Source organism: Carettochelys insculpta, chromosome 12 (assembly GCF_033958435.1).
Source record: "Carettochelys insculpta isolate YL-2023 chromosome 12, ASM3395843v1, whole genome shotgun sequence".
Lineage (NCBI taxonomy): Eukaryota > Metazoa > Chordata > Testudines > Carettochelyidae > Carettochelys > Carettochelys insculpta.
Window position 1 is genome coordinate 5405188 of NC_134148.1, and position 23544 is coordinate 5428731.

General features: G+C 50.2%; 2 protein-coding genes across 5 annotated transcripts; one reads left to right on the forward strand and one right to left on the reverse strand.

Moving 5' to 3' along the window:
- Positions 1 to 7593: 7593 nt before the first annotated feature.
- On the reverse strand, positions 7594 to 9959 carry LOC142019622 (actin, cytoplasmic type 5). 3 transcript variants are annotated; one of them, XM_075006758.1, is made up of 2 exons: positions 9875 to 9959; positions 7594 to 9243 (listed from the first exon to the last, which is right to left on the reverse strand). In XM_075006758.1, the coding sequence occupies exon 2, from the start codon at positions 9230 to 9232 to the stop codon at positions 8102 to 8104; it is 1131 nt and encodes a 376-aa protein (XP_074862859.1). In that variant the 5' UTR covers positions 9233 to 9243; positions 9875 to 9959; the 3' UTR covers positions 7594 to 8101. The 3 variants fall into 3 exon arrangements, with proteins under 3 accessions (XP_074862859.1, XP_074862861.1, XP_074862860.1); XM_075006760.1 differs by having other exon boundaries at positions 9893 to 9951; XM_075006759.1 differs by having other exon boundaries at positions 9843 to 9949.
- A 232-nt stretch (positions 9960 to 10191) lies between these two features.
- Positions 10192 to 21212, forward strand: UBL7 (ubiquitin like 7). 2 transcript variants are annotated; one of them, XM_075006588.1, is made up of 11 exons: positions 10192 to 10228; positions 10729 to 10972; positions 12170 to 12289; positions 13596 to 13678; positions 13827 to 13911; positions 16675 to 16732; positions 17589 to 17722; positions 18598 to 18647; positions 19687 to 19854; positions 20089 to 20211; positions 20657 to 21212. In XM_075006588.1, exons 2-11 carry the CDS (start codon positions 10789 to 10791, stop codon positions 20792 to 20794), a joined length of 1143 nt encoding a protein of 380 aa, XP_074862689.1. In that variant the 5' UTR covers positions 10192 to 10228; positions 10729 to 10788; the 3' UTR covers positions 20795 to 21212. The 2 variants fall into 2 exon arrangements, with proteins under 2 accessions (XP_074862689.1, XP_074862690.1); XM_075006589.1 differs by lacking the exon at positions 10192 to 10228 and adding an exon at positions 10270 to 10288.
- The last annotated feature ends 2332 nt before the right edge of the window (positions 21213 to 23544 follow it).

Consider the following 23544-nt stretch of genomic DNA (forward strand, 5'->3'; position numbering starts at 1 on the left):
TGCAGTGTACAGTTCCTTCTAGGAGAAAAGATGATCAGTTTGGAGACCTTAATGACACTATGAAGTCTAATAAAACAAATGCACGTTCCATAATAGTTTGTTAAATTGCAAGGCTATACTGCAGCATGCCAGATTAATCTCCCACCCCTCACCCCAGGATGGTGGTGATTGCACGGAAAATGCCATGGGGACTTATCAAGTGTGCTTGTCTGTCTGTTTCAGAGTACAGTAAGCCCCCAAAATACACGGCTTCAAGTTGCAACTCACTTTAACGTGAGTTGAGCACAATTTAAAGCTGCTCTGTGTCTGTCAGCCTGCCTTGCTGCCCACAGCAGTGGGTACCTAGGCAGGCTAAGAGCCCCTTTTCCCAGCCATGCAGCTGTCACCCTGACAGCAGTGGTGCTAGAGGAAGGCAGGGAGAAGCACCCAGGAAACTGATCAGCCTTGGTTGGCTGTTCAGTTTCCCAGGTCCTGTAAGTGGCAGGGAGATGGGAACCAAGCAGTAGCCTGATTCCCAGCTCCCCAACCTGACTTGCATGAGAATGTTATGTGGGGGTTGCAGGAATGCAACCCTCAACTAAGTCAGGGTTTTACTGTACAGAGATTAGTTTGGTATACACAAGGTAAATTTTGATCCCTGTTTACAGCTCAGTCCTGAGAAGCCTTCCTTGCTACTAAAAAGCATGGCTACCTGTAGCTATCACTAGGCACCACTGTCGTTGTTCTCCAGGGGGAAAATGTGCTCTAAAACATCTATTAAAGAGGGACAAGATAAATGGGGTGAGAGGAGGTGGATATCATATGAAGGCCTCAGTGTTAAGTGGCCTTCTTAACTGTAGAAGAGGGCAAAATTTCTGCCCTGAGATGTGACTAGGAAAATGGAGAAAAGTTACCTAATTAATGACATTAGAGTGGGGTTTTTACTGCTTAAAGTCTCTCCTCTGATACTAGCAGAAACTTTTTTTTAGTGTTTTGGGAACTTACTTTTTGGCTTGAAGGAAAATCCATCATTTTGCTGTTTCAGTTAAAATATAAGAACCTACAACATACATCTATTCAGTTGTCCAGTGGGTCCTGTCTTCTGGATAGGATTTATTTCTAAAGTTTAAAAACATTTTATGGATTTGTTTTGGACCTTGAAGCATGTACTCCTCTCTCATAAAAGCTATCACTGATTAAAGGTCAGTCAGGTTAAGTCTACACCACAGCTATTTCAAAATAACTTTGCTAGCATCTGCACTGTGCATGTATTTTGAAACAAATTTGAAATAGCAGGTGCCATTGTGAAATTTAACAACATCATTGCAGGAGGAATAATGCCTGTTTTGAAATAGCACTATTCCATGCCTTAACAGTGCCTGCTTCAAAATAAACCACAATAGTGCTATTTCAAAATAGCACTGTGCTGGAAATGGTATCTTGGAAACAGATGGCTGCTATTTTGACAAATTTTTGTGTAGCTGTTATTTCAAAATATAAAAAATATTTAGAAATACCTCTGTACTGCTGATGTATCCTCAGAATAAACTGAACAGCTGTGTTCCCTCTTATTTTCCATCCATTTGCAGAATAAATGTTATGTGCCCTGAAGCATGTGTGGCTGTGCGTCCCAGATAGAAACACATGCTCCGCTAATCAGCAAGGTGACACTTGAATCTCTCCTTGCTGCCTGCCCAAGTGCTCAGCCTACAGGGAACACTCACAGTAACTGCTTCAAACAGAACTGCCCTAGTCTGCCTTCAGTACTGTCTCTAAAATAAAAAATGCTGATTCCACCATAGAGTCTTGTAGAAGCAGCTTTGCATTCAGCTTGACAGGAGTGGCCCTCAATTCAGATTTGCACAGGCTTCAATTTTGATTTCCTTTGAAAACACAAGCTGACATGGAATAGTCAAGGTTGAATTCAACATGATAGGGTTCTAAACTTGAAGTGGGAAATCTCATTTGTTTGGCCCTAATGATTGGGGATAAAACTTACCTTCCCTTCATAATAAAAGCTTTCCCCCTGTGGAGTGCTATCTTGTGTAATGATCTCATAAAACACTCATCATATATGGTTGTATGTAGCCTTGATCTTTTATTCTTTCTGTGTGTGCCCTTGAGGTTGTGTTTTTCATGCCCATTTACTCTAGGTCATCTGGACAGCTGTCCTAAGTACATGCTAACTTGCCTGGCAATGGGCTCCCATACGGCTTTGAATGCCTGAAAGTGCTGGCTGGGTGCTTCATGAGTTATCAAATTTTAGTACAAAGTTTTTAATACAAAATCTGCACAATAGTTAAAAATATGACTATGTCCCTGAAACAAGGGGGCAATGTCACTTTGCTGTAACAGCTGAGTATGCCTGAGAATGAGGCATGATCATCTGCTTACCCACTGTTGTGATGTCTTACCTCCATTTTTACAGGGGTATAGACTGAGGCAAAAGGACTTGCTTGAGATTACAGGGTAGAGCCAGGTAGAGACCCCAGCAGTCCTGACTCTCAACCTGACGGCCTATTTATGGTACAACAGGAAAAGACATACAGGAATATCATGCTGATCTTTATCCAGCCAGCACATGCATTGCAGCCCACGTCCCCTGTGCACACAGCAGGTATTGTGTATAATGAATGAGCAACATGGGGGAGGCCTTAGAACAGACCAGGTTTAGAATATCAGGAGCTGAGGCCTGGGGCTTTGTCTTGGTGAGTGGGCGGTACGCTAGTGCCCTGCTCTTACAGGGAGGCAGGTTCTCTCTAGTCTGCCTGGCCTGTCCTCTTGCCATGCCCCTGCTCTACACTAACGTGCCTTGCGTTCTGCTATCGGGAGCAAGGACTGCGGCCTCTTTGCTTCTTTCCTGGCAATATGAAAAGGAAATATTTGTTCCAGTGTCTCAAGGCGACCAGCTCTCTGTTTTGGGGCAGGAGAAAGATGGCTGCTTTTCTGTTCCTAAGTGTAGTAGATGATAAGGTTCTAGGCACTTGCTACGGGGTAGAGCACTCCTACATGTCGTACACCTGGCAGGCCACCAAGAAGCTGCTTGCAGTCTTTCAGACATCTTTGAAAATTGCCTGGAAGCATTATGCTATAAATAAAGTGGAGATGGGGGCTACAACAGGTTCAGGCCGTGTGAGTGCAGCATAGTCTAGGGAATCTCAGACTTGCTTTGCTGCAGGGTTCTAGAAGGCAGCAACTTCCCCCCTCTGCTAATAAAATGCTGAAATGAAGGCAACAGGAGGCCAGCTTGCTTGCTAACATGACGAAGTCAGAGCTTCGCTGCCACCCAAGGCTGAGATCCCAGAACTGAATCCATTGTCTTGGAGCCTCGCACCGTATGTCCACTAGAGCCCTGGTGCCTTGGGGGTGAGGAGCAGGGGAGGCTGGGATCACTTGCAGGATCAGGTCCACGTCAGGCTGTGCAAACACAAGAGCTTGCAGAGTTAGTCTAGAAAGGTGCCTTTAAGAAACATCCATACAGTAGCTTGGGGACCTTGATCAGCCTTGAAGTACAGAAAGGTCCATGCTGCATTTCAAATCATGTTGCCATCTACGGAAGGTGGGTGAATCCCACTCATTTATAAGACCGAATCATGTTTTAGCTCTGGTGGCTGAAGGCCATGCAGGGGATGGAGAATGGGAGCTGCTGACTCAGTAGCCAGCTCTGCAGGCAGCAATGCAGAAGTGAGAGGCAATACCATATCATACCACCCCTTCCTTCTGCACTGCTGCTAGTGGCAGCTCTGCCTTTAGAGCTGGGTTCCGGGCCAGCAGCGCCCACTCGCCAGCTATCCAGCTCTGCAGGCAGCGCTACCTGCAGAAGAAAAAAAGTTGTTATTGAAAACTCCCACAATAACCTTGAGATCCCCAAAACTCCTTTTTGGTTCAGGGCCCCTACAGTTACCACACTGTGAAATTTCACATTTAAGTAGCTGAAGTAATGAAATTTGTGATTTTTAAAACCCTGGAGCTGTAAAACTGACCCAAATGGACCATGAATTTGGTAAGGCCCTACTTACAATGTAGCTATTGCTACATTGAGGGTGTCTTTGGTGGGCTGGATTTAAGGAGGCACTTACCTGTCATGGAGCAGGGATTGTGGGTGCCATGCCTGCAGAGGGTGAGTGCTGGGGAAGGTTTCTGAACCTCCAGCTGCAGGGTGAGGATGGTGCTTCTCTGGGAGAAAGGGAGGAGACTCAGGCACGTGCCTGGGGGCAAAGATACCATGGGGAAGGGAAGGTCAGGCAGAGGCAGCCAGATTAGGGGGGCAGCAGTGCGCTACTTCCAGCATCATGAAAGAGAGAACAGAACCATCTTTCACAGCCTCCACAAGCCACGAAACGGGGCTGCTTTCCCTCTGTGCCACTGGCTTTGCTTCATTTTGCTTCTAACATGGAGGTGCGCACAGCCTCTCTCAGCATGGGAAAATGGAGCCTGGGCTTGGGATTCTGACCTCAGTCTCCCACCAGGCAGCACAATGAATGGTCTTAGTCTGAGGGCAGCCAGTGGGAAAGAGAGAGTCAGGCACGCCATCATGGAGACCTGGGAGGATGGTGACCTTTGGAGACACCTGGACCACGACTGCAGTGGGGGGGTGGTCCCATCCGTCTCTGATCTGTCCTAAAACCAGTAACTAGTGAGCCTGGCAATATAGAAAAAGGTTAATTTCAATCAATCACCCAGTGATTGGATACTGAAACTGTCAGGATTTTTGTACTGGGACAACAACTTGTCCTGTATTTGGAGACCTCCCATCCTTGAGAAGTAGGGGGTGACCTCTGTCAGAGAGCAGGGCTGCTTGGCACTACAGAGGGAATGCTAGGGGCATCCAGGACCCAAAACACCTCTGCTAGCTGGGTGCCATGTTGGGCCCCTGATCACAGAAGCACTGGCTACCATCGAAAAGGGAGTGGCAGGGATCCCATGGAGGACATGCCAGTATCTCCAGGGAAAGAGCCACACAGGGACAGGTAGCATTTGATAGGAGGTCATGCTCAACTGGGTGGTCAGTCTCTAGATGTCACCAGTAGGGGAAGAAAGACCCCAGCAGTGAACATTAGAGGGGTGCAGAGTTTTTCTCAGCATAGGAACAAAGGAAAGGAGAATGTTGTATCAAACCAGAATCACAGGCATTTCAGCCTCACCTGGACATCGTCTCTCTCCCCGCATTGAGGTAGGGCCAAGTAAACCTTGACCATCCCTGGGAGATATCTGTCTAAACTGGTTTTAAAAGCCCTCCAGCACTGGAAATTCTGCAACTTTCCTTGGACACCCGTTCCAAAGCTCAACTACCCTGGAGTTAGAAAGTTTTCCTAATATCTAACCTAAATCCCCCTTTGTCAGGCCAATTTGGGTTCAGATACACTCAATGAGACCACGGGCAGTGTGGCTATAATAGGTTTTATTGCCTGAGTATATGAATCCCCCCCAAGTCTTCAAGTATTACTAAATATGAGCTTCTCACAAGCAGGGAAACCAACCCATTTTTCCAAACTCCACCCTACTTACTCCATTGTCTCCCATCCCCAGTCTGGCACTCTCCTTCATCCTCACTCACTTTCCTCAGGCTTGACCTAGGTGTTGGGGTTCAGGAGGATGTGTAGGCTCTGGGCTGTGGCTGAAGGGTTGGGGTGCAGAAAGGGGTTGGAAGGGTGCAAGTTTCAGGAGGTTTGGGTGGAGAAGGGGGCTCTGGGCTGGGTAGAGTATTGGGGTGCTAGTGGAATATAGGCTGGTAGCTCTGGCAGGGAGTAGGGCTGAGGCAGGGGTGTGAGAGGGTCTGTTCCAAGACAGGGGTACAGGAGAGCATATGTAGTGCTGGCTCTGGGAAAGGACTGGAGGTTGGGGTGCTGGTCAGCACCTACTACAAATGGCTCCCTGCTGGTGAAGCAGGGCTGTGACACGGTTCCTACCTGCACCTGCCCACCCTACCTTACACTCCTTGCAGTATGGGACAACATGCCCCAAAGCCCAGAGGAGCAGGGGGCAAGTGGTTCCAGGCACTCCCCCTCTCTGCTAGCATTGCCCCTCAGCTCCTATTGGCCCCAGTTCCATGCAACGGGCAACACCAGAAACAAACAACCTAGACAAAATAAGTATCTTTAAAATGTTACCCGAGGGCTGATTACTGCAGTCAGGACAAGTCAGGCACTTCAGAACTCACTAATCAAGGGATTAAATTTAAATGTTAAAAAAAAAAAAAATAGATCAGTCAGCACACTAAGGGTATGTTATCAAACCCCAGATCAACTCTGACTAGGTTGATTTTCTGGGTAATTTCACACACCTAGTAAATACATATAAAAATCAAATTAGCAGGGGTTGACAATCAACCCCTGTACTAACCAATATCACAAGGAGTAAGAGAGGTCAAGGGGAGAGTTTCTCCCATCCATCTCCCTTTATGGGGACAGCTAGCAAGTCATAAAATCCTAGGACTGGAAGAGACCTCAGGAAGTCATCTAGTCCAACCCCCCGGTTCCAGCAGGATCAACCCCCACTAAGTCATCCCAGCCAGGACCTTGTCAATGGTAGGTAAGTCAATTCTAATATTGTAATTGCCATAGCTAGAATTGCAAATCTACAATTGACCTGTGCATCTAGTGTTCGCTTGGCCTTAAATTAGAGGCTACATGAGCAATGCAGAAAGCACCAAGTAGTAACAGTCTAAAAGCGTATGTTGGGAAGGAGTGTGTGCGCATGTAACCCCGTGAGAGACACTGATCTAGCCATCAGGAAATCTCAGACAGCATACTCCCTCCGGCACCCACCATTCAGAGTAGGCCTCCTGCCTCTGCTTTGCAGTGATGGCGGACAGGGGGAGGGAAGGGGAAAAAGTGCATGCGCACATGTATGTGAAAGAAACTGTGCAAGAAGGCTGCTGGAGAAATTTTTTTTTTTTTTTTTTTTTTTTTTAAAAAAGGAACAGTCCAGTCTCACTCAGGGAGTACTCCACCTCCGGGCAAGTCCAGGTGGCTTCTCTTCCTTGCTCTATGTGGCTGAGGTAGCAGGGGAGGGGGACATGCTGACATGCGCCTCCTCCCCCTAGCCAGACAAAGGATCTCCCCCAAGAGCAGCTGCAAGAGAGAACATGGCAGGGGAGGGACAGCTGAATACACACTTGTCCATGGCACCCTGCTTATGGGCAACCTGCCTTCCTGCCAGAGATTTCTGCTAGCTTGGTCAAGGGCAAGGATGGACCCATTGATTATGATCAACAGGTTAGTGACCGCTGCATGACACTGATTTCAGAGATCTCCTTAGTTGTAGCACTATTAGAAACAATGTTGGCTTGCTTTTCAAGCTGAAGCCCACTGGTGCATCCTTTCTCCCTTCCATTATGCCTTTAATGTCAAATATGAGCAAAAGGAACCCGCCACAAAGGAATTTGAAGGTTCATACCTGCAATACCCCAAATTCAAGATTTAAAGAATTCCTTCTATGGTGTGACTGAGAAGATGTGTCCCTCCCACCTCTTCCTAGTGAGGCACCTGCCCCATGTAAATTTAAGTTGGTACGTACAAGTTAGAATGTGGATGTAACCAACATGATTGTTTTAGTGCAGAGTTGAAATGATGAGGCCCAGTCAGTCTACAAAACACACCATGAGAGACTGAATTCATAACATTATTGAAATTTTAAACCACAGAAGTTTATTAGTTTGCCTTATACAAGGAGCTGTCAGTGATACTACAGTCATCACCTTTAAGGTCAGTTAGTTACAAGTCTACTTCGGAGATGCATTACATGAAAGTTACATCATAAAGCCTTAATCTAGTCCCCAGCCCCAGAAAATGTATAGCTAAGGGGAAAACAGAGGGTCACTAGTCAGCCACAGGAGAATTAAAGCCTAACAGGTAGCTCTCTCCACTAATACTGGTACTGGAACCTTGGTCACACGTGCAACCGGTAACAAAGCTTAAAGATGCACAGGCTATAGTTACTACACAGTACATCAAAGGAAGAGTCAAGGTAAACCTAAGGGAGGGGAGGAAGTCAAACAATATTGGTCCAACATGAAAGGCTTTTGAAGGGCAAAGGTTACAATAACTACTCCATTTGGTAGATATCTTTGCCCCGCAGCTAACCCCACCAGCGGAGGTGAGCGCACCCGCCGGGACCCTCTTTAGAAGCATTTACGATGGACAATGGATGGGCCAGACTCATCGTATTCCTGCTTGCTGATCCACATCTGCTGGAAGGTGGAGAGAGAAGCCAGGATGGAGCCCCCAATCCAGACGGAATATTTACGCTCCGGCGGGGCAATGATCTTGATTTTCATGGTGCTGGGCGCCAGGGCCGTGATCTCCTTCTGCATTCTGTCGGCGATGCCGGGATACATGGTGGTTCCTCCAGACAGCACCGTGTTGGCATAGAGGTCCTTTCGGATATCCACGTCGCACTTCATGATGGAGTTGAAAGTGGTCTCGTGAATGCCACAGGACTCCATCCCCAGGAAGGAGGGCTGGAAGATGGCCTCCGGGCACCTGAACCTCTCATTCCCAATAGTGATCACCTGCCCGTCGGGCAACTCATAGCTCTTCTCCAGGGAAGAAGAGGAGGCGGCCGTGGCCATCTCCTGCTCGAAGTCCAGGGCCACGTAGCACAGCTTCTCCTTGATGTCGCGCACGATTTCCCTTTCGGCCGTGGTGGTGAAGCTGTAGCCTCTCTCTGTCAGGATCTTCATGAGGTAGTCGGTCAAGTCCCGGCCCGCCAGGTCCAGACGCAGGATGGCGTGAGGCAAGGCGTAGCCCTCGTAGATCGGCACCGTGTGCGTGACCCCGTCCCCGGAATCCATGACGATACCCGTGGTACGGCCCGAAGCGTACAGGGACAGCACCGCCTGGATGGCCACGTACATGGCCGGGGTGTTGAAGGTCTCAAACATGATCTGCGTCATCTTCTCTCGGTTGGCTTTGGGATTCAGGGGGGCTTCAGTGAGCAGGACCGGGTGCTCCTCGGGGGCAACCCGCAGCTCGTTGTAGAAGGTGTGGTGCCAGATCTTCTCCATGTCATCCCAGTTGGTGACGATGCCATGCTCAATGGGATACTTCAGGGTGAGGATGCCTCTCTTGCTCTGGGCCTCATCCCCCACGTAGCTGTCCTTCTGCCCCATGCCCACCATGACGCCCTGGTGCCTGGGGCGTCCCACGATGGAGGGGAACACGGCTCGGGGAGCATCGTCCCCAGCAAAGCCGGCTTTGCACATCCCAGAGCCATTGTCAACAACCAGGGCGGCAATTTCTTCATCGGCCATTTTGAGTTAATCTGAGAGAAAAACAGTTAGGGGGAAAACGAGCAAGGTTGTCACTATCCGACTACCAGCCCTGTAGATCCTACAGCAACTACCATTCAGGCAAGAGAACAAGGATCAGGGGCCAGAAGATGCCTTCAGAAGCACAGCTACAGGCCTGCGCAGGGAGAGGGACTGAGAACGTGCGACCCCAGGGAGCGTCCCTGACTGCTCACAGGACCCGACCCTGCTTTGTCAGGCAGCGACTACCCCGGGGACCGGCCGCACCCAAGGCAGGGGGTCTGGGTTTCACATTATGCAGGCCTCGGGGCTCAACAACGAGGGCAGCAGTTTCTTCATCAGCCATTTTGAGTTAGTCTGAGAGACAGCAAGAGCACAGGCACAGTTAGGGGTATGAACATTTCTGGGTAACACCCTCAGCTACCGCCCCACAAGCCCTACGGTGGGGTGGGGGGTGCCTGTTGCCTAGACTGGGAGGGAGAGACAGCAGGGCTCAGTCTGGGGAGTTCCCACCCGCCATAGGCCCGGCCCAACCCCACACCCAGGAACCCTACGGCTCTGATTAGAGCACAGGGCAAGTGGGCAGGCCCCAGCCCGAGTAGCCGGCACCCACCTCCCAGCAGGACCCGGGGCCTAGCCCGCTACCTCCTAGACCGCGCTCACGTCCAACGCCGGCTGCAACTTCAGTCTTCCCTGCCAAGCACCACGCGCGCCGCTTTATGAGTACCGGAACCGGAAACCCGATTCTGGCCGCGCGCGACCATTGGCTGATGTCTGCCTGGCCCGCCCCTTTCCACCCTCCCTAAAACCTATCAGACCGTCCCAGAGTCAGTTGAGCTCCTTCCTAGTAGGCCTTGCGGTGGGCAGGCCGCCTGGCATGCCGGGAGCTGTAGGCTCTCTGGGCGCTAAGCCGGGCTCGGGTCTCCTGTGGAGACTCCAATTCCCAGCATGCCGCGCGAGCAGGCGGGTACATTTCCTGTTTCCGGTGATAGTGCTCAGGTGAGTGTAAACAGCAGGTGGGGGTGCGGTGCTCTCTCCCTGGGCCTCTGCGGGAGCAAGGTTCGAGTCTGGTCGCCCCCAGCCTCGGGCCCCCCTTGGGTTGGCGGCTCCTGGCACTGGTGGGACGGTGGGCGGGGGTAGGGGTCCGACAGAGCCCCCCCCACCCCCGATCTGGAGCCTGGGGAAGGGCTTAGCCCTGACTCCTCCTGGGGCCCAGAAGGGTCTCGCCTGGGACTTGTCCTCGCCTGGGCTGGGCCCTGTGTTAGGGCCTGGCAGGGGCGCCCCTCATGCCCTACGCAGGTTTGGGCCCAGGACCTACCTCACCCCCCACCCCCAGAGTTGGGGACTAAGGCAGGGACGTGAGGCAGATGACCCTTGCTGGGCTGTGGACAGGGCCTAGCTTAGTCTAGGCCCATTCCTGTATTGTGGCCAGCTGAATTAAAGGGGGCGTCTATCTTGCTGAAAGTGTCGCCTCCTGGTTTGTTTTGCTCCACTCACAGCCGCTTCTGGAGCTCAGAACTGGGTTTCTGAGGCCCATTCCCCTCAGTGACGGAGGTACGATGGCTTTGTCGGAGTGGCACATTGCCGTGAAGCTGGCAGATCAGCCATTGGCTCCCAAATCCATCCTGCGGCTACCGGAGACAGAGCTGGGAGATTGTCCGTTGGGTGGGTGCAGCATCTCATACCTGAAGCAGCTTATCACCGGAAAACTACAGGAGTCAGTCCCAGACCCAGAACTCATCGGTGAGTAGCTGCTTGTACTGCAGGGCTGGCCCAACTTAATCCTCGGGTCATGGCCAAATTTCAGCCAACAAATTCAACTTGATCTAGCAACAGTGCTGTGTAAGTTAGTTATTTTAGGCAGGTTAATCATTCTTATTTTTCAGGTTTGCTTGTAACAAGGGAGGCTCTTAGACACTTGCCTCTGCTCTGAGATGCACTTTGTGTTTGATTCCAGTTACATTCTGTGGCGTTGAGTCAGTTCTTTTATCCTGTGTAGTCCTGAGAGGATGCACACCCAGACTTATTTCTTAAGTTTCAAAATTCCTGGAGTATGAACATGCAAGAGATTATGCTGCTAAATATTTTAGGAGTTGTTACATCATGTGGCAGGCAGATATCCAGAGCTGGCTTAAGTCTTCTGGGTGGACTGGAACTGTTAGATTTTGTGGGGTCCCCTAGGCCCCAGGATGGGACCAAAATGAAGCCTTTAGAGTATGGGTGGGGGTTGTGGGTTGAGGTAAGGTGTTGAGTATGGGCAGCGCTGGAGGAGGGGCTCAGGGCAGGATCTCAACAGGAGTTAGGGTGCAGGAAGGGGCTCAAGGCAGGAGGCTGGGGTGGGGCATGCTTACCTGAGGCAGCTCCCAGTTAGAGGTGCAGACCCAACCCTGCAGAGGGGAAGGAGCAGGTGGCTCTGTGTGATGCCCTGTGCTCACCTGCAGCCTCTGCTCCCTTCTCCTCGTCCACCACCCAGCTTCCATTGTCCATGATTCCTGGCCACTGGGAGCTGTGAGGGTGGAGTCTGCAGGCAAGAGAAGATTGTGGAGGAAGCGGCTCTTGTAGCTCCAGCCTGAAGGAAGGAAGGAAGGAGGAAGAAGCATGTTTATAGAATCCTAGGGCTGGAAGAGACCTCAGGAGGTCATGAAGTCCGGACTCCTGCCCAAAACAGGACCAACCATCCGTGCCTCACACACACACACCAGGGCAAGGCTGGAACCCAGGGGCTTTTGGTGACTGCAGCCCAGGGCTAAGGGGGGCCATGCAGAAAGATCTGCACTTTTGGCAGCCTGGAGATCTTTTTGCAAGGCCCTTTCTTAACCCCTAAAGCCCCTTTCTTAATCCAGCCTGGCTGGTGGCTCACTTGGAACTGTACTTATCTATACTGGCCAAGCTATGGGGCTTCCTGCATGTGTTTAAAAATGTTTTCTTTCTTTTTCTCAGATCTGATTTACTGTGGCCGCAAGCTGAAGGATGACCAGACACTTGATTTCTATGGAATCCAGCCAGGCTCAACTGTTCATGTCCTGCGGAAGTCATGGCCTGAGCCGGATCAGAAACCAGGTGTGAGAGAGAGAGAGAGAGAGAGAGAGAGACACAATGCCTGGGTTGACTCTCTAAAACTCTTCAGCATATGGATATGCAGTATTGATCCCTTCCAGTTGAGAAGGGGACGTACTCCTGCTTGCCTCTCATTTTTAGGGGCTAAGACGTAGCGGAAGGAGGTGAATTCCTTAGGATTGAGCGGGTGTTTTCCATGAAACCTCCAGTTTCAAAGGAAGGGGGACTCCTTGTGTCTGCTTCACGCTGACATGGGAACTGAGAAGCAGCCCAGTGACACTTGGCCCGTGTCTACACGGGCACAAATCTTCAAAATAGCCATATTTCAAAGATTACTAATGAGGCGCTGAATTGAATATTAGCTTTCGACACGGCTACACGGGGGTCCTTTTCGAAAGGGGGGTGCTAGTGTAGACACAGCCCTGGTGTGCTGCTGACCACAGAAGGCTCAAAAACAGAATAAAGATGGAGAAAAATGAGTAAGGATCTGATTTTGGTACTTAACAGAACCAATATAACTGATGCCAACTCATCTAGGGAGTTCTGTCTCCAAGGGTGTGTCTACCCGGACACAAATCTTCCAAGTAGCCATGCTAATGGCCATTTCGAAGGTTACTAATGAGGTGCTCGCTGATCGGGATAAGGGGATTTTGAAAGGTGTGGGTCCTTTCAAAAAGGACCCCCGTGTAGCCGTGCTGAGCCGCACGCTTTCGAAGCACCGCGGCCAGAAGTGTCCTAATGCTAATGAGGCGCTGAATATTCAATTCAGCGCCTCATTAGTAATCTCCATCGTTATTCTGTTTTTGAGCCTGCTGTGGTCAGCAGCACACCAGGGCTGTGTCTACACTTTCAAAAGGGGGATGCTAATGAGCTACTTCCGGATATGCTAATGGGGCACTGCAATGTAATTCCTATTTGGCCATAAGAATAAGGGGATTTCGACATGTGCGGGGTCCTTTCGAAAAGGACCCCGTGTAGACGAACCGCACGCAATCAATAGCGGCACTTTTCGCAGTGCTGTGGCCACCATTATGCTAATGAGATGCTGCATATTCGTTGCAGCACCTCACTGGCATATTCCAAAAGGGGGGGTGCTAGTGTAGACATAGCCTATGAAAGTAAAAGCAGCGGTACTGGGATTGCAGTGTTGCGAGTGTTATGGCAAAGGTTGTTAGTCTTCTCTCCCACACATGCTGCTCTGTCAGACTAGGTTCGGCTTTCTTGGCTGGAAAGAAATGGGTGACATAAAGGGCAGGGGTGTTGGAATCGTCCAGCTAAAAAAAATCTGTTGATTCTTCCTCCCCCTCAGAGCCTGTGGATAAAGTGGCTGCAGTGAGAGAGTTCCGGGTCCTGCACACAGCCCTGCACAGCAGTCCTGCATACAGAGACGCAGTGAGTGTAGCTTGTTCTTCGCCCTCCCATCACTCCCGACGTGTGCCAGACTACGGGAGGGAGAGGGAGCACCCCGAGAGAGGCTTAATTGGGCTGCCCCAGTTCTAGACTGGGGGGCAATGCTGAGCTCTTTTGCTCCTTTTGGTAGGTCTTCAAGATGCTGGGCAACAAGGAATCGCTGGATCAGATCATTGTAGCGACCCCTGGCCTCAGCAGCGACCCTGTTGCTCTGGGTGAGTTCAGACCTGACCAGGAAGCGTAAAGGACATGGGAAGTAGGGGTGGTTCCTGGAAGCTCTTAATTCCTCAGGGCAGAGAACGTGTTGCATCTCCAAAACAGGAGAAGGCAGTTTGGGGGCTCAGATTTTACCATTGTGCCATTTGTTGGTAGCAGCACATGACAGGCCTTTCCCTTCAGCTGGAGCAGGACTGGGCCATAAGAAAGCTGAGGGGAGGGATGGGTGTAACGAATGTATCTGCTTTGCGCTTGTTCCTTTGAAATTCTGCAGTGGATTAATTAACTCTAATCCAGGCCCAGTTAGCCCAGCCTAGTGAGCTAGCAGCAACACTCCGTGGCCATGTGCAGATTCTGGTGTGACTTATTGGGCTGAGCCTGGATCATTTTCTGTCTGTAGAATCCTGCATTTAACAGTGAGGAAACTGAGGCACGGTGGGGCCAAATTGCCTTGCCTGAAGCTTGTACAGCAAGTTGGGAACAGAACTTGGGAGTGTACCCACATGATACCACCTCCTTTAGGGATGGGGGATGCTGGCTGGAAAACAAAACACAACCACGTATTAGTAACAGAGAGAAAGCCCTGCTAGTCTATATGCTATCAAAACAAAAAAGCAGTAAAGTAGCACTTTAAAGACTAACAAAATCATTTATTCAGTGATGAGCTTTCCTGGGACAGACCCACTTCTTCAGACCATAGCCATACCAGAACAGACTCAATATTTAAGGCACAGAGAACCAAAAACAGTTATCAAGGTTGACAAATCCTAACCGTCAGGGTGATCAAACAGTGGAATAAATTGCCAAGGGAGGTTGTGGAATCTCCATCGCTGGAGATATTTAAGAACAGGTTAGATAGATGTCTATCAGGGGTGGTCTAGACAGTACTTGGTCCTGCCATTGGGGCAGGAGGCTGGACTCGATGGCCTCTCGAGGTCCCTTCCAGTCCTGGTTTTCTATGATTCTGTGAAATCAGAAATATATTATCAAGGTGAGCAGATTAGTTTGCGTCTTATTGAAGAAGAATTTTCACTTTGCTTTGGAAAGAAAAACTGCTGAACTCTTTCATATTCAAATTCAACACATTAATGAGCGGTTTGAACCAGGATGCAAATTTTCTGGGTCTCTGTGGGGGCTCTTTTGCATACTTGGTGGCATCTAATTCTTGACTCTTCTCCCTCCACCCCCACTCTCTGATTTGCTCACCTTGATAATTTTTTTCTGATTTGTCCACCTTGATTACTATTTTTGGTTCTCTGTGCCTTAAATATTGAGTCTGTTCTGGGCTGGCTATGGTCTGAAGAAGTGGGTCTGTCCCACGAAAGCTTGTCACCTAATAAATTATTTCGTTACTCTTTAAAGTGCTACTGGACTGCTTTTTTGTTTTAACCACATATTAAAAACCCCTCTGTATCCTAAATGAGTCGGGTGAGCTGGGAGGAGTGTTACAGAGCACGACAGTCCCATAGGGCAGAGGCAGTCCCTCGCTTTGTGTTTGTACAGTACAGCAGCAAGGGAGGTTTTGCTTGGACATTAGGAGAAACTTCCTGTCAGGGTGCCTAAGCACTGGAATAAGGTGCCGAGAGAAGTTCTGGAATATCCAGCATTAGACATATTTAAGAGCAGATTAGATAAACATCTGTCAGGGATGGTCTAGGTCAGTGTTTCTCAACTTTTTTTTTTTTTTTTTTTTAAAAAGTACTTCCTTTTTAAACAAAAAAAAAATCCCCTCGACATCTCTTGTGAACCTCTAAGGTACATTTACCGCCAATTAAGAAACATGATCCTAAAATAATCTGTGGTCTTGAAACAAGCGCCATTCAGCCTTCCCAGATTACTGTCCCCTTTTTAGGAGTCAGATTTGTTTTGCGTCCCACCAAGTTACACCTCGCTTAAAACCCCCGACTTACAAAAACGGGGACAAATCTCACAGAAGACAACTACTGAAAACCTGCTTACTTTCTACCGTCTTGTTATAAAATAAGTGAATTAGAATAGCAATATTGTCCTTACATTTTCGCATAAAGGCATATGAAGCAGTAGAAACAAGCCATTGTCTGTCTGAATTTTTAGGCTGTACTGACTTTACTAGTGTTTTGTATGTAGCCTGTTGTAAAACTGGGCAAATCTCTAGATGAGTTGATGTACCCCCAGGTACACATGCCCCTGGTTGAGAAACACTGCTGTAGAAACACTGGTTGGTCCTGCTATGAGTGCAGCAGACCGGACTCGATGACCTCTCAATGTCCCATCCCCTTGTAGCGTTCTACCTAGCGTGATGGAGATGTTACTGCGTAATAAGCATTGTTGTGTTTCGTGACCCTGGGCGCAGAAGAGCAGATAGCCGTAAAGAGGGGAAGTATTGTACAACGCTCAACAGCAACCACCGTTGACTGAAGACGTGGCCCTTGTGTTTGGGAGCTGGTCCTGATGCAGGGCCTTGCAGGGAAAAAGTGGAAGCAGAACAGGAAAATAATTGTGGAAAGATGTTATCTGGAGTAAGAACAACAAGCGTTCCAGTCGCACCTTATAGACTAACAGATTTATTGGAGCAAAAGCTTTCATGGGCAAAGACGCGCTTTGTCAGATGACCACTTCTTGTTGTTTTTGCGGATACAGACTAACACGGCTACCCCTCTGATACTTGTCTGGAGTACACATTGCTCCGCTACCCAAAGACTGATTTGTGATTGGGTTCACATTTGACAGATGCTCCTTTTGAGTCCTGTCCCTGATTCAACTCATTTCCTGGTCTCTTCCAGGTGTCTTGCAGGACAAAGATCTGTTCTCTGTCTTCGCTGACCCAAACATGCTGGACACGTACGTTCTGAATGGCCGAACTAGGGCATAGCCACCACGTAACCATGCAATCCCTGTTTGTACGCTCGCCCAGTCTGTTTTTCTTTAGGGTGGAGGAGTGGGTTATTCCAGCTATCGACGGCGGGTGTGGACTTGCTATTCCATTAGCTGGGTCAAAGGGTTTCCCTTCCCTTCCCTTTTTTCTGCTTTACTCTTTCTTAGTAACAGTAGTTTGACCGAGCTGGGGTATCTCATGGAGCGGCAGGGCAGCAGGATGAGATGGTTCAAGGGATGAAGACTTTAGTGCAGGATATTTCACCTCTGCTTCCTGCGTTCAAATCCATTCTTGGCACTGGCTAAAAGTTGCTGCCATCTGCTTGTTGCTCTGTGCGTGGTGAGGTGGGAAGTCTCGCTTCTGGCCCCGGTGGGCAGCCGGTGTCAGATCTGACCGGCTCTTCGGTGGCTGACTCAGCAGTGTGTGTAGGATTGGGTGGGACCAGGGAGGGAAATTCCTTCACCCTAGCAACTGCCCTTGTGTATTCTGAGACATGTCAGCCAAGGGAGCTGGCACTGCTGTGGCCTTGCAGACCTGTTAAGTGGATAAAGACAGGACTCCAGGCTTGGGGATAGCTTTCACTAGCACCAAAACTCCTTAAAAAATACCTATGCATAGAAAGAGGCTCATATCTCCAGGGACGAAGGCTCACTTATTACCAGGCCAGCTAGGCTGGAGGGGTTACATCACCAGACTGACAGAGCCAGGATCGGAGCTGGTGCTGAAGCACAGCCCATCGGGAAGCCAGAAACTGCTGCGCTGGGAGCTGTCAGGACCTCCCTTCTGTGCCGCCTCCAAGTTCCTTGTTTTGTCTCTGCGCAGGCTGATCCCGACTCACCCTGCTTTGGTGAATGCCATCATCCTGGTTCTGCACTCGGTGGCAGGCAGCACACCCCTGCCTGCTCCGGAGACCTCCTCGCGCAGCATGCCCTCTAGCTCCTACAGGGACATGCCCGGTGAGTTCGCCTGCATATGCCCATTAGCGGGGAGATGAACTGCAGGGTCTACAGATGAACCCAAGAGCCAGGTGGAGCAGGAGGCCTGGTTTATTGAGTTAGTAACTTGCACCTGTTCTGGGACGTAATCTTTCGGCAGGGAGTGAGGGATTTTCCTTCTCCTCTGACATGTGCAGCACTAAGTAGACCACTAAGGATCCCTGTCCTCTCACTTAGAGTGCAGTAAAGTTGCTGGGTATGGTAAGTCTGCAGCCGTGAATTCATCAGCAGCCGTAAGTCTTGTCAGATCCTAAGTGGGATGGAGCCTCTTCTCCACTTGGGTGGGAAAGCCCCCTAGACAACGTAGGATGCTGGTGAGTCAGAGGTGGTACACTTCCCTCTTAATTGGCACTGAACCTGTTCCCTGGGTCATGCTCTTGGCCTGGTGCCACTGAAGGCTGTGCCTTTTCCAGGGAGCCTTGTATAAAAGACTTGGGATCGGTGAAGACCCCATAGTAGTTTTCCATGACTTTGGGGTGTTAACTCTGCTGTCCCGGCTGCATTTGGGTAACTCTGCTGCTTCCCGAATTCCCCCTTCACTTGAAGAGAAGTTATTTTTCGCTCCTCCATCTCCTGCTGTTTGCATGTTAATGTCTGCTGCATTCCACCCCAGAGGTGGCTGCATTTTAGTGGTGCCTGAATAATCCTTATAAAACACAGTCCATGAAACGTCTTTCCCTGGGAGGCTGAGTTTTGTCTGTCAGCTGATCTGACCTCTCTGAAAGCATGGGAGATGTTACAGCCTTTCCTGGGAGGGTAAACAGGAGCTGAGAGCTTGCGTGGCCTGTGGTTTGATGGCTTTTTTCCACTGGAATGTATTCTCTCCTCCGGGGCAGGTGGCTTTCTGTTTGAAGGTCTCTCTGATGAGGAAGATGATTTTCATCAGGTAATGTTACTGGAGTGGGGGGGAATCTGGTTTTTGGGGGGTTGTTGCCTTAGAGTCACAGTAATGTTGGAGAACCTGGAGGCGCACCCTTGGCAGGGCAGTCTTGTGGCTAAAGTACCAGATTGGGATTTGAGAGACCCACGTTCAGTCCTTGGCTCTGCCACAGTCTCCTGTGCAACCTTTAGCAAGTCACATCGCCCTGTGCCCCAGTTTCCCCGTCTGTCTTTTCTGTGCATAATAACCCTGTCTATCTCCTTGGCCAATAGTGAAGACCAGGATATTAATGATTGCCAGGGCCCAAACCCTACTGCAAGAAGAGCTCCGAAAGTTCCTAGTTAGCCCTGTGTAGTAAGAAATCAGTAGGTCCAGCTGAGGGACTGGGGCTTCCCTGAACACCAGCACCAAATACCATGGGAGCTGTGAGCACTATGAGTGGGTCATACAAGAGCTTCTGCTTCAAGGTGGTGCTGCAGGTTTCTTTGCCAAGGAACAAGGTCTTGGTTAGGATGGTAGTGGATTATTCAGCGGTGGGAGGGGAGGGGCACCTTGCCTGGTGGGGTGGGGGATGTCCCAACTCCCGGTCCATGGATAGAACCACTGGAAAGGCCGGTAATGGCTAGCCAATCATTCCCTCTGTGTAACGCATCCAGTAACTGCCAGTGTCCGATCGAAGCCAACCCGCCTGACTCCCACCCTCTCTTGTGCCTGAGTCTCCTTGACTTTGCCAGCACCAAGCTGAGATCACTGGAGGGTCCAGCCTGCAGGTGGCCCCAGCCAAATCCAAACTCTGGGTCTGTATCACATCATTTGACATTACTGACACGGGCCGCCCAGGGCTGCAGGCTGATCTGCAGAGCTTCTGGTGTCTGGCAGCAGAGCCTGTGGATCAGCCCGGGGAGCTGAGCTGGTGGCACTGAAGAGCGGGTGTTGGCAGGTCCTGCTGTGTAGTGCTATTCTGATGGTGACTTGCTTGGGGCCCGAGTGTACCAGGAGCGTCTTTGTGACAGACGCTAACTCGGGCTCTCTCTTGCCCCCGTAGAGCACGAGGTCCACCCCGTCAAGCAGCACATCTGGGTCCCGTCCAGCATCGCTTGGCTACACTGGCGCTGCAGGACCTCGGCCAATCACCCAGAGCGAGCTGGCGACTGCGCTGGCCCTGGCAAGCACACCTGAGAGCAGCTCGCACACGCCTACCCCTGGCACCCAGGTGAGGCAGCAGCATGGCATCAGGGAAGCCCTCTCCTGGGGCACAAACTGGTACTGACTGCGGAGAGCCTGGGACCTGGTGCTGTGCTAGCCCATTACGGCAGGAGTCTTCTCCATACAGGCTCCAGGAGGGCTAATGTTTGGGACTGGGGAGACCCTTGTGGAGGGGGCGTTGCCCTGGTGGCCACTTAACATTAGACAGGTGTGTGGATCATCATCATCTCCTGTCTTCCAGGGTCACTCATCGGGCACCTCTCCCATGTCCTCCAGTGTTCAGTCAGGAACTCCCATCACCAACGACCTCTTCAGCCAGGCCTTGCAACATGCCCTGCAGGCATCCGGGCAGCCCCCCATGCAGGTGAGTAACTCCCTCTCCTCAGTGACCCATATCTCTCCAGCAGCTGGCACAGGGCAGGAAAGGCTTTCACCTGAAGCAGGTGGCATTGCAGGCCACACAGTACCAAAGGAGGCTCCGTAGCCAGCCAGAGCTTCCAGCATTAGGCGCTGTAAGGAGCGATGCAGTTGGTCTTTGCCCACAAACGCTCATGCTCCAATGTATCCATTAGTCTGTAACGTGCCACAGGACTTCTCGTTGATTTTGTGGGCAATGATGCGGAAGGTGGAGGGTGTGGGGCGGTACCGCTGGATGTCAGGCTGCTCCCAGCAGGAGATGCTTTGATCCCAAGACGATGGAGAAGTCAAAATGCAGATGTCGCATTGGAGGCTGTAAGGGAGAGTGGGGAATTACAGTAACTCTTTGGATAGGGACAGAGTCCCTTAGCTGTGTGTGTCTCTTGCTGCAGAGCCAATGGCAACCACAGCTGCAGCAGCTGCGGGACATGGGCATACATGACGATGACCTGAGTCTCCGAGCCCTCCAGGCCACAGGAGGGGACATCCAGGCTGCCCTGGAGCTGATATTTGCAGGTGGGGCACCCTAATCCCTGGGCAAAAAGGCGCAGCGGCGTGTCCCAGAGATGCTGCTAAGTTAGAACAGTTGTGAAATTCCCCACCTCGGCCCTGAAACACTTCCACAGATCCGACTGTCTCTCCGGCCCTGGGCAGCATGCGGTGACGCAGTCAATGGCAGAGGACATGCACTCTGCTGGGCTGGGAACTTCGAGTCCTCAGAGAGGTTCTTCATACAGCAGCTCCCTGGGATATAACCATCCTCAGCTGGACCACTGGATCTTTGTACAGCTGCAGAGAGAGAGCACCAGCCTCTCCAACACAGGAGATGATGCCCAGCCCCAGCGGCTACCATGAGGCATCTGCCAGCTCCCTCTCCTGCCTCCCTGATAGCCTCGCTCGGGTTTACTTTGTGTTGGAGTCTAATAAAGCTGAACCTCTCTGCTTGTCTGTAAGTGGCATTGTGATCTCGTAGATACCAGTGCTAGCCAGAGTAGTAGTTGGGATGGAAGACCTCCCAGGATAACTGAGACTGATAGAGCCCAGCCCTGTTCAATGGCAGAGGTTCTGTCTCTTAATTAAAACATTCCAAGGGGTCCGGATCACTTCTGTGCATCAGAGAATGGGGGTGGTGGGCGTTTGCAAGGGGTTCCTCCTAACAATGTGTTCTACTTACATCCCACTTACCTACAACGCCCTTTGCAACCGCTCATTGAGCCTATCCTACTCCCTGGGCAGTGAGTGAAATCCCGGGGAGATAATTCTGCCAACAGAAAGTTCTCCTTGCTTTCCAGGGAACGCTGTTTCTCCTCATTTTCTGCTCTCAGCTTGGTGGTTGTGTGCAAAGGGCATGCAAGCAGCTGCAAGAGCAGAGAAAAAGATGGCCCAGGCCTGCTGAGCCCCCTGTATTTACAAGTCACTTCTGAAAATGTGGACTTTGGTCTTGCATGAATATGAGGTTGAGGCCTCATCAGCAGAAAGGTTGCGGAGGCATCTGTATTAAGGAGAGAGTCAGTACCGTGCAGCCTGAGATTCCCTCTTCTCCTGAGACCTGGTGGAACCCATTTGGAATTTGAGAAATTCACAAAAATGCGATGGATAATGTAATTCCCAGTGGTGGGGCAGTAGCAGACAACCACCACAGGGTGGCAGGAAAGCTACGACAGAAGAGGCGCGCTTTGGATAAGCCAGAAATCCGAGGACATCAAAACCTTTGTCAACACCACTTGAGGGCACAATGTATCCCTGTTCTCGTAGGGGGGAGTCTGGGTACAAAGAGGTCAAAGCCAGTGTGTTCAAGGCGGGGGTCCCCTGGCGTTTGGTTGCCCAGCTGGAGGAGAGCGTGGAGCTGACTTCCATAATTAAATGAATTTCATTGTGAGCGAAGTCACTGTCCATAGTGGTGTTTAGAGCTAGATCGCCAAAGGTCTTGGGGCGCTGAACGTCCACTGATTGCAGTAGAAGTGAGGAGCCTAAATAACTTTGAGCCTGGGCCGTAGGAGGTGTGAAGATCAGGCTGCAGGTATCTCAAGGTGGGCACTGTGGCATTTCAGCCATTATATAGGTGTAGATGTGCTCTAGTGGAGCAGCTGTCTTCCTTAGTTACCATGTAGGTAGTCTTGATTTTGTTTTGAAAGTATGTTAGAACATAAGAAAGGCCACACTGAGTCAGACCAAAGGTCCATCTGTTCCACTATCCTGTCTTCTAACAGTACCCAGTGGTCCAGGTGACTCATTATTGTTTATCAGTTTGTTACAAAAACTCCTCTAATGACACCTCAGTTTGGGACAATTCCTCAGAATGGTCACCTAAAAAGAATGACTCAGATTGGAGAAGTTCCCTAAGGTCTTCAGCCATAAAGACCGATGCGTACGATTTGTTTAGTTTCCTTACAATGACCTCATAATCCTGGATTGCTCCTTTCGCATCTCCATTGTCCAATGGTCCCACTGGGGCCATGTCTGCTCTAGCCAAAAACTTTGAAATGGCCATGCAAATGGCCATTTCGAAGTTTACTAATGAAGCGCTGAAATACATATTCAGCGCCTCATTAGCATGCGGGCAGCTGCGGCACTTCGAAATTGACGTGGCTCATCCACACAGGCCTCCTTTTCGAAAGGATCCCAACTCCTTCGAAGTCCCCTTATTCCCATCTGCTCATAGGAATAAGGGGACTTCAAAGTAGCCGGGGTCCTTTCGAAAAGGAGCCCCCTCTGGACAAGCCGCGTCAATTTCGAAGTGCTGTGGCTGCGCACATGCTAATAAGGTGCTGAATATGTATTTTAGCGCTTCATTAGTAAACTTCGAAATGGCCATTTCGAAGTGTTTGGCTTGCGTAGACATAGCCTGGTTGTTTAGCAGGGTTCATGCTTTGGAACTACTTAAACATTTTGCTATTACTTTTTGAATTTTTGGCTAGCTGTACTTCAACTTCCTTTTTGGCCTTCCTAATTCTGTTTTTACACTTCATTTGACGCAGTTTATGCTCCTTTCTATTTTCCTCACAAGGATTTAACTTTTACTTTTTCTGCTATGTCTTTTTTTTTTTTTTATCTCACTGCTTCCTTTGCTTGGTTGTTACGCCACAGTGGCACCTTTTCAGTTCTGTTAGGCTGGGTCTACACGTGCCCCTTCCTTTCGAAAGGTGTATGTTAATGAGCAGGTTCGAAATATGCTAATGAGGCACTGCAATGAATATGCAGTGCCTCATTAGCATAATGGCAGTCGCGGCGATTCGAAAGTGCAGCTTTTTGAATCGCGTGCCGCCTGTGGAGACGGGAC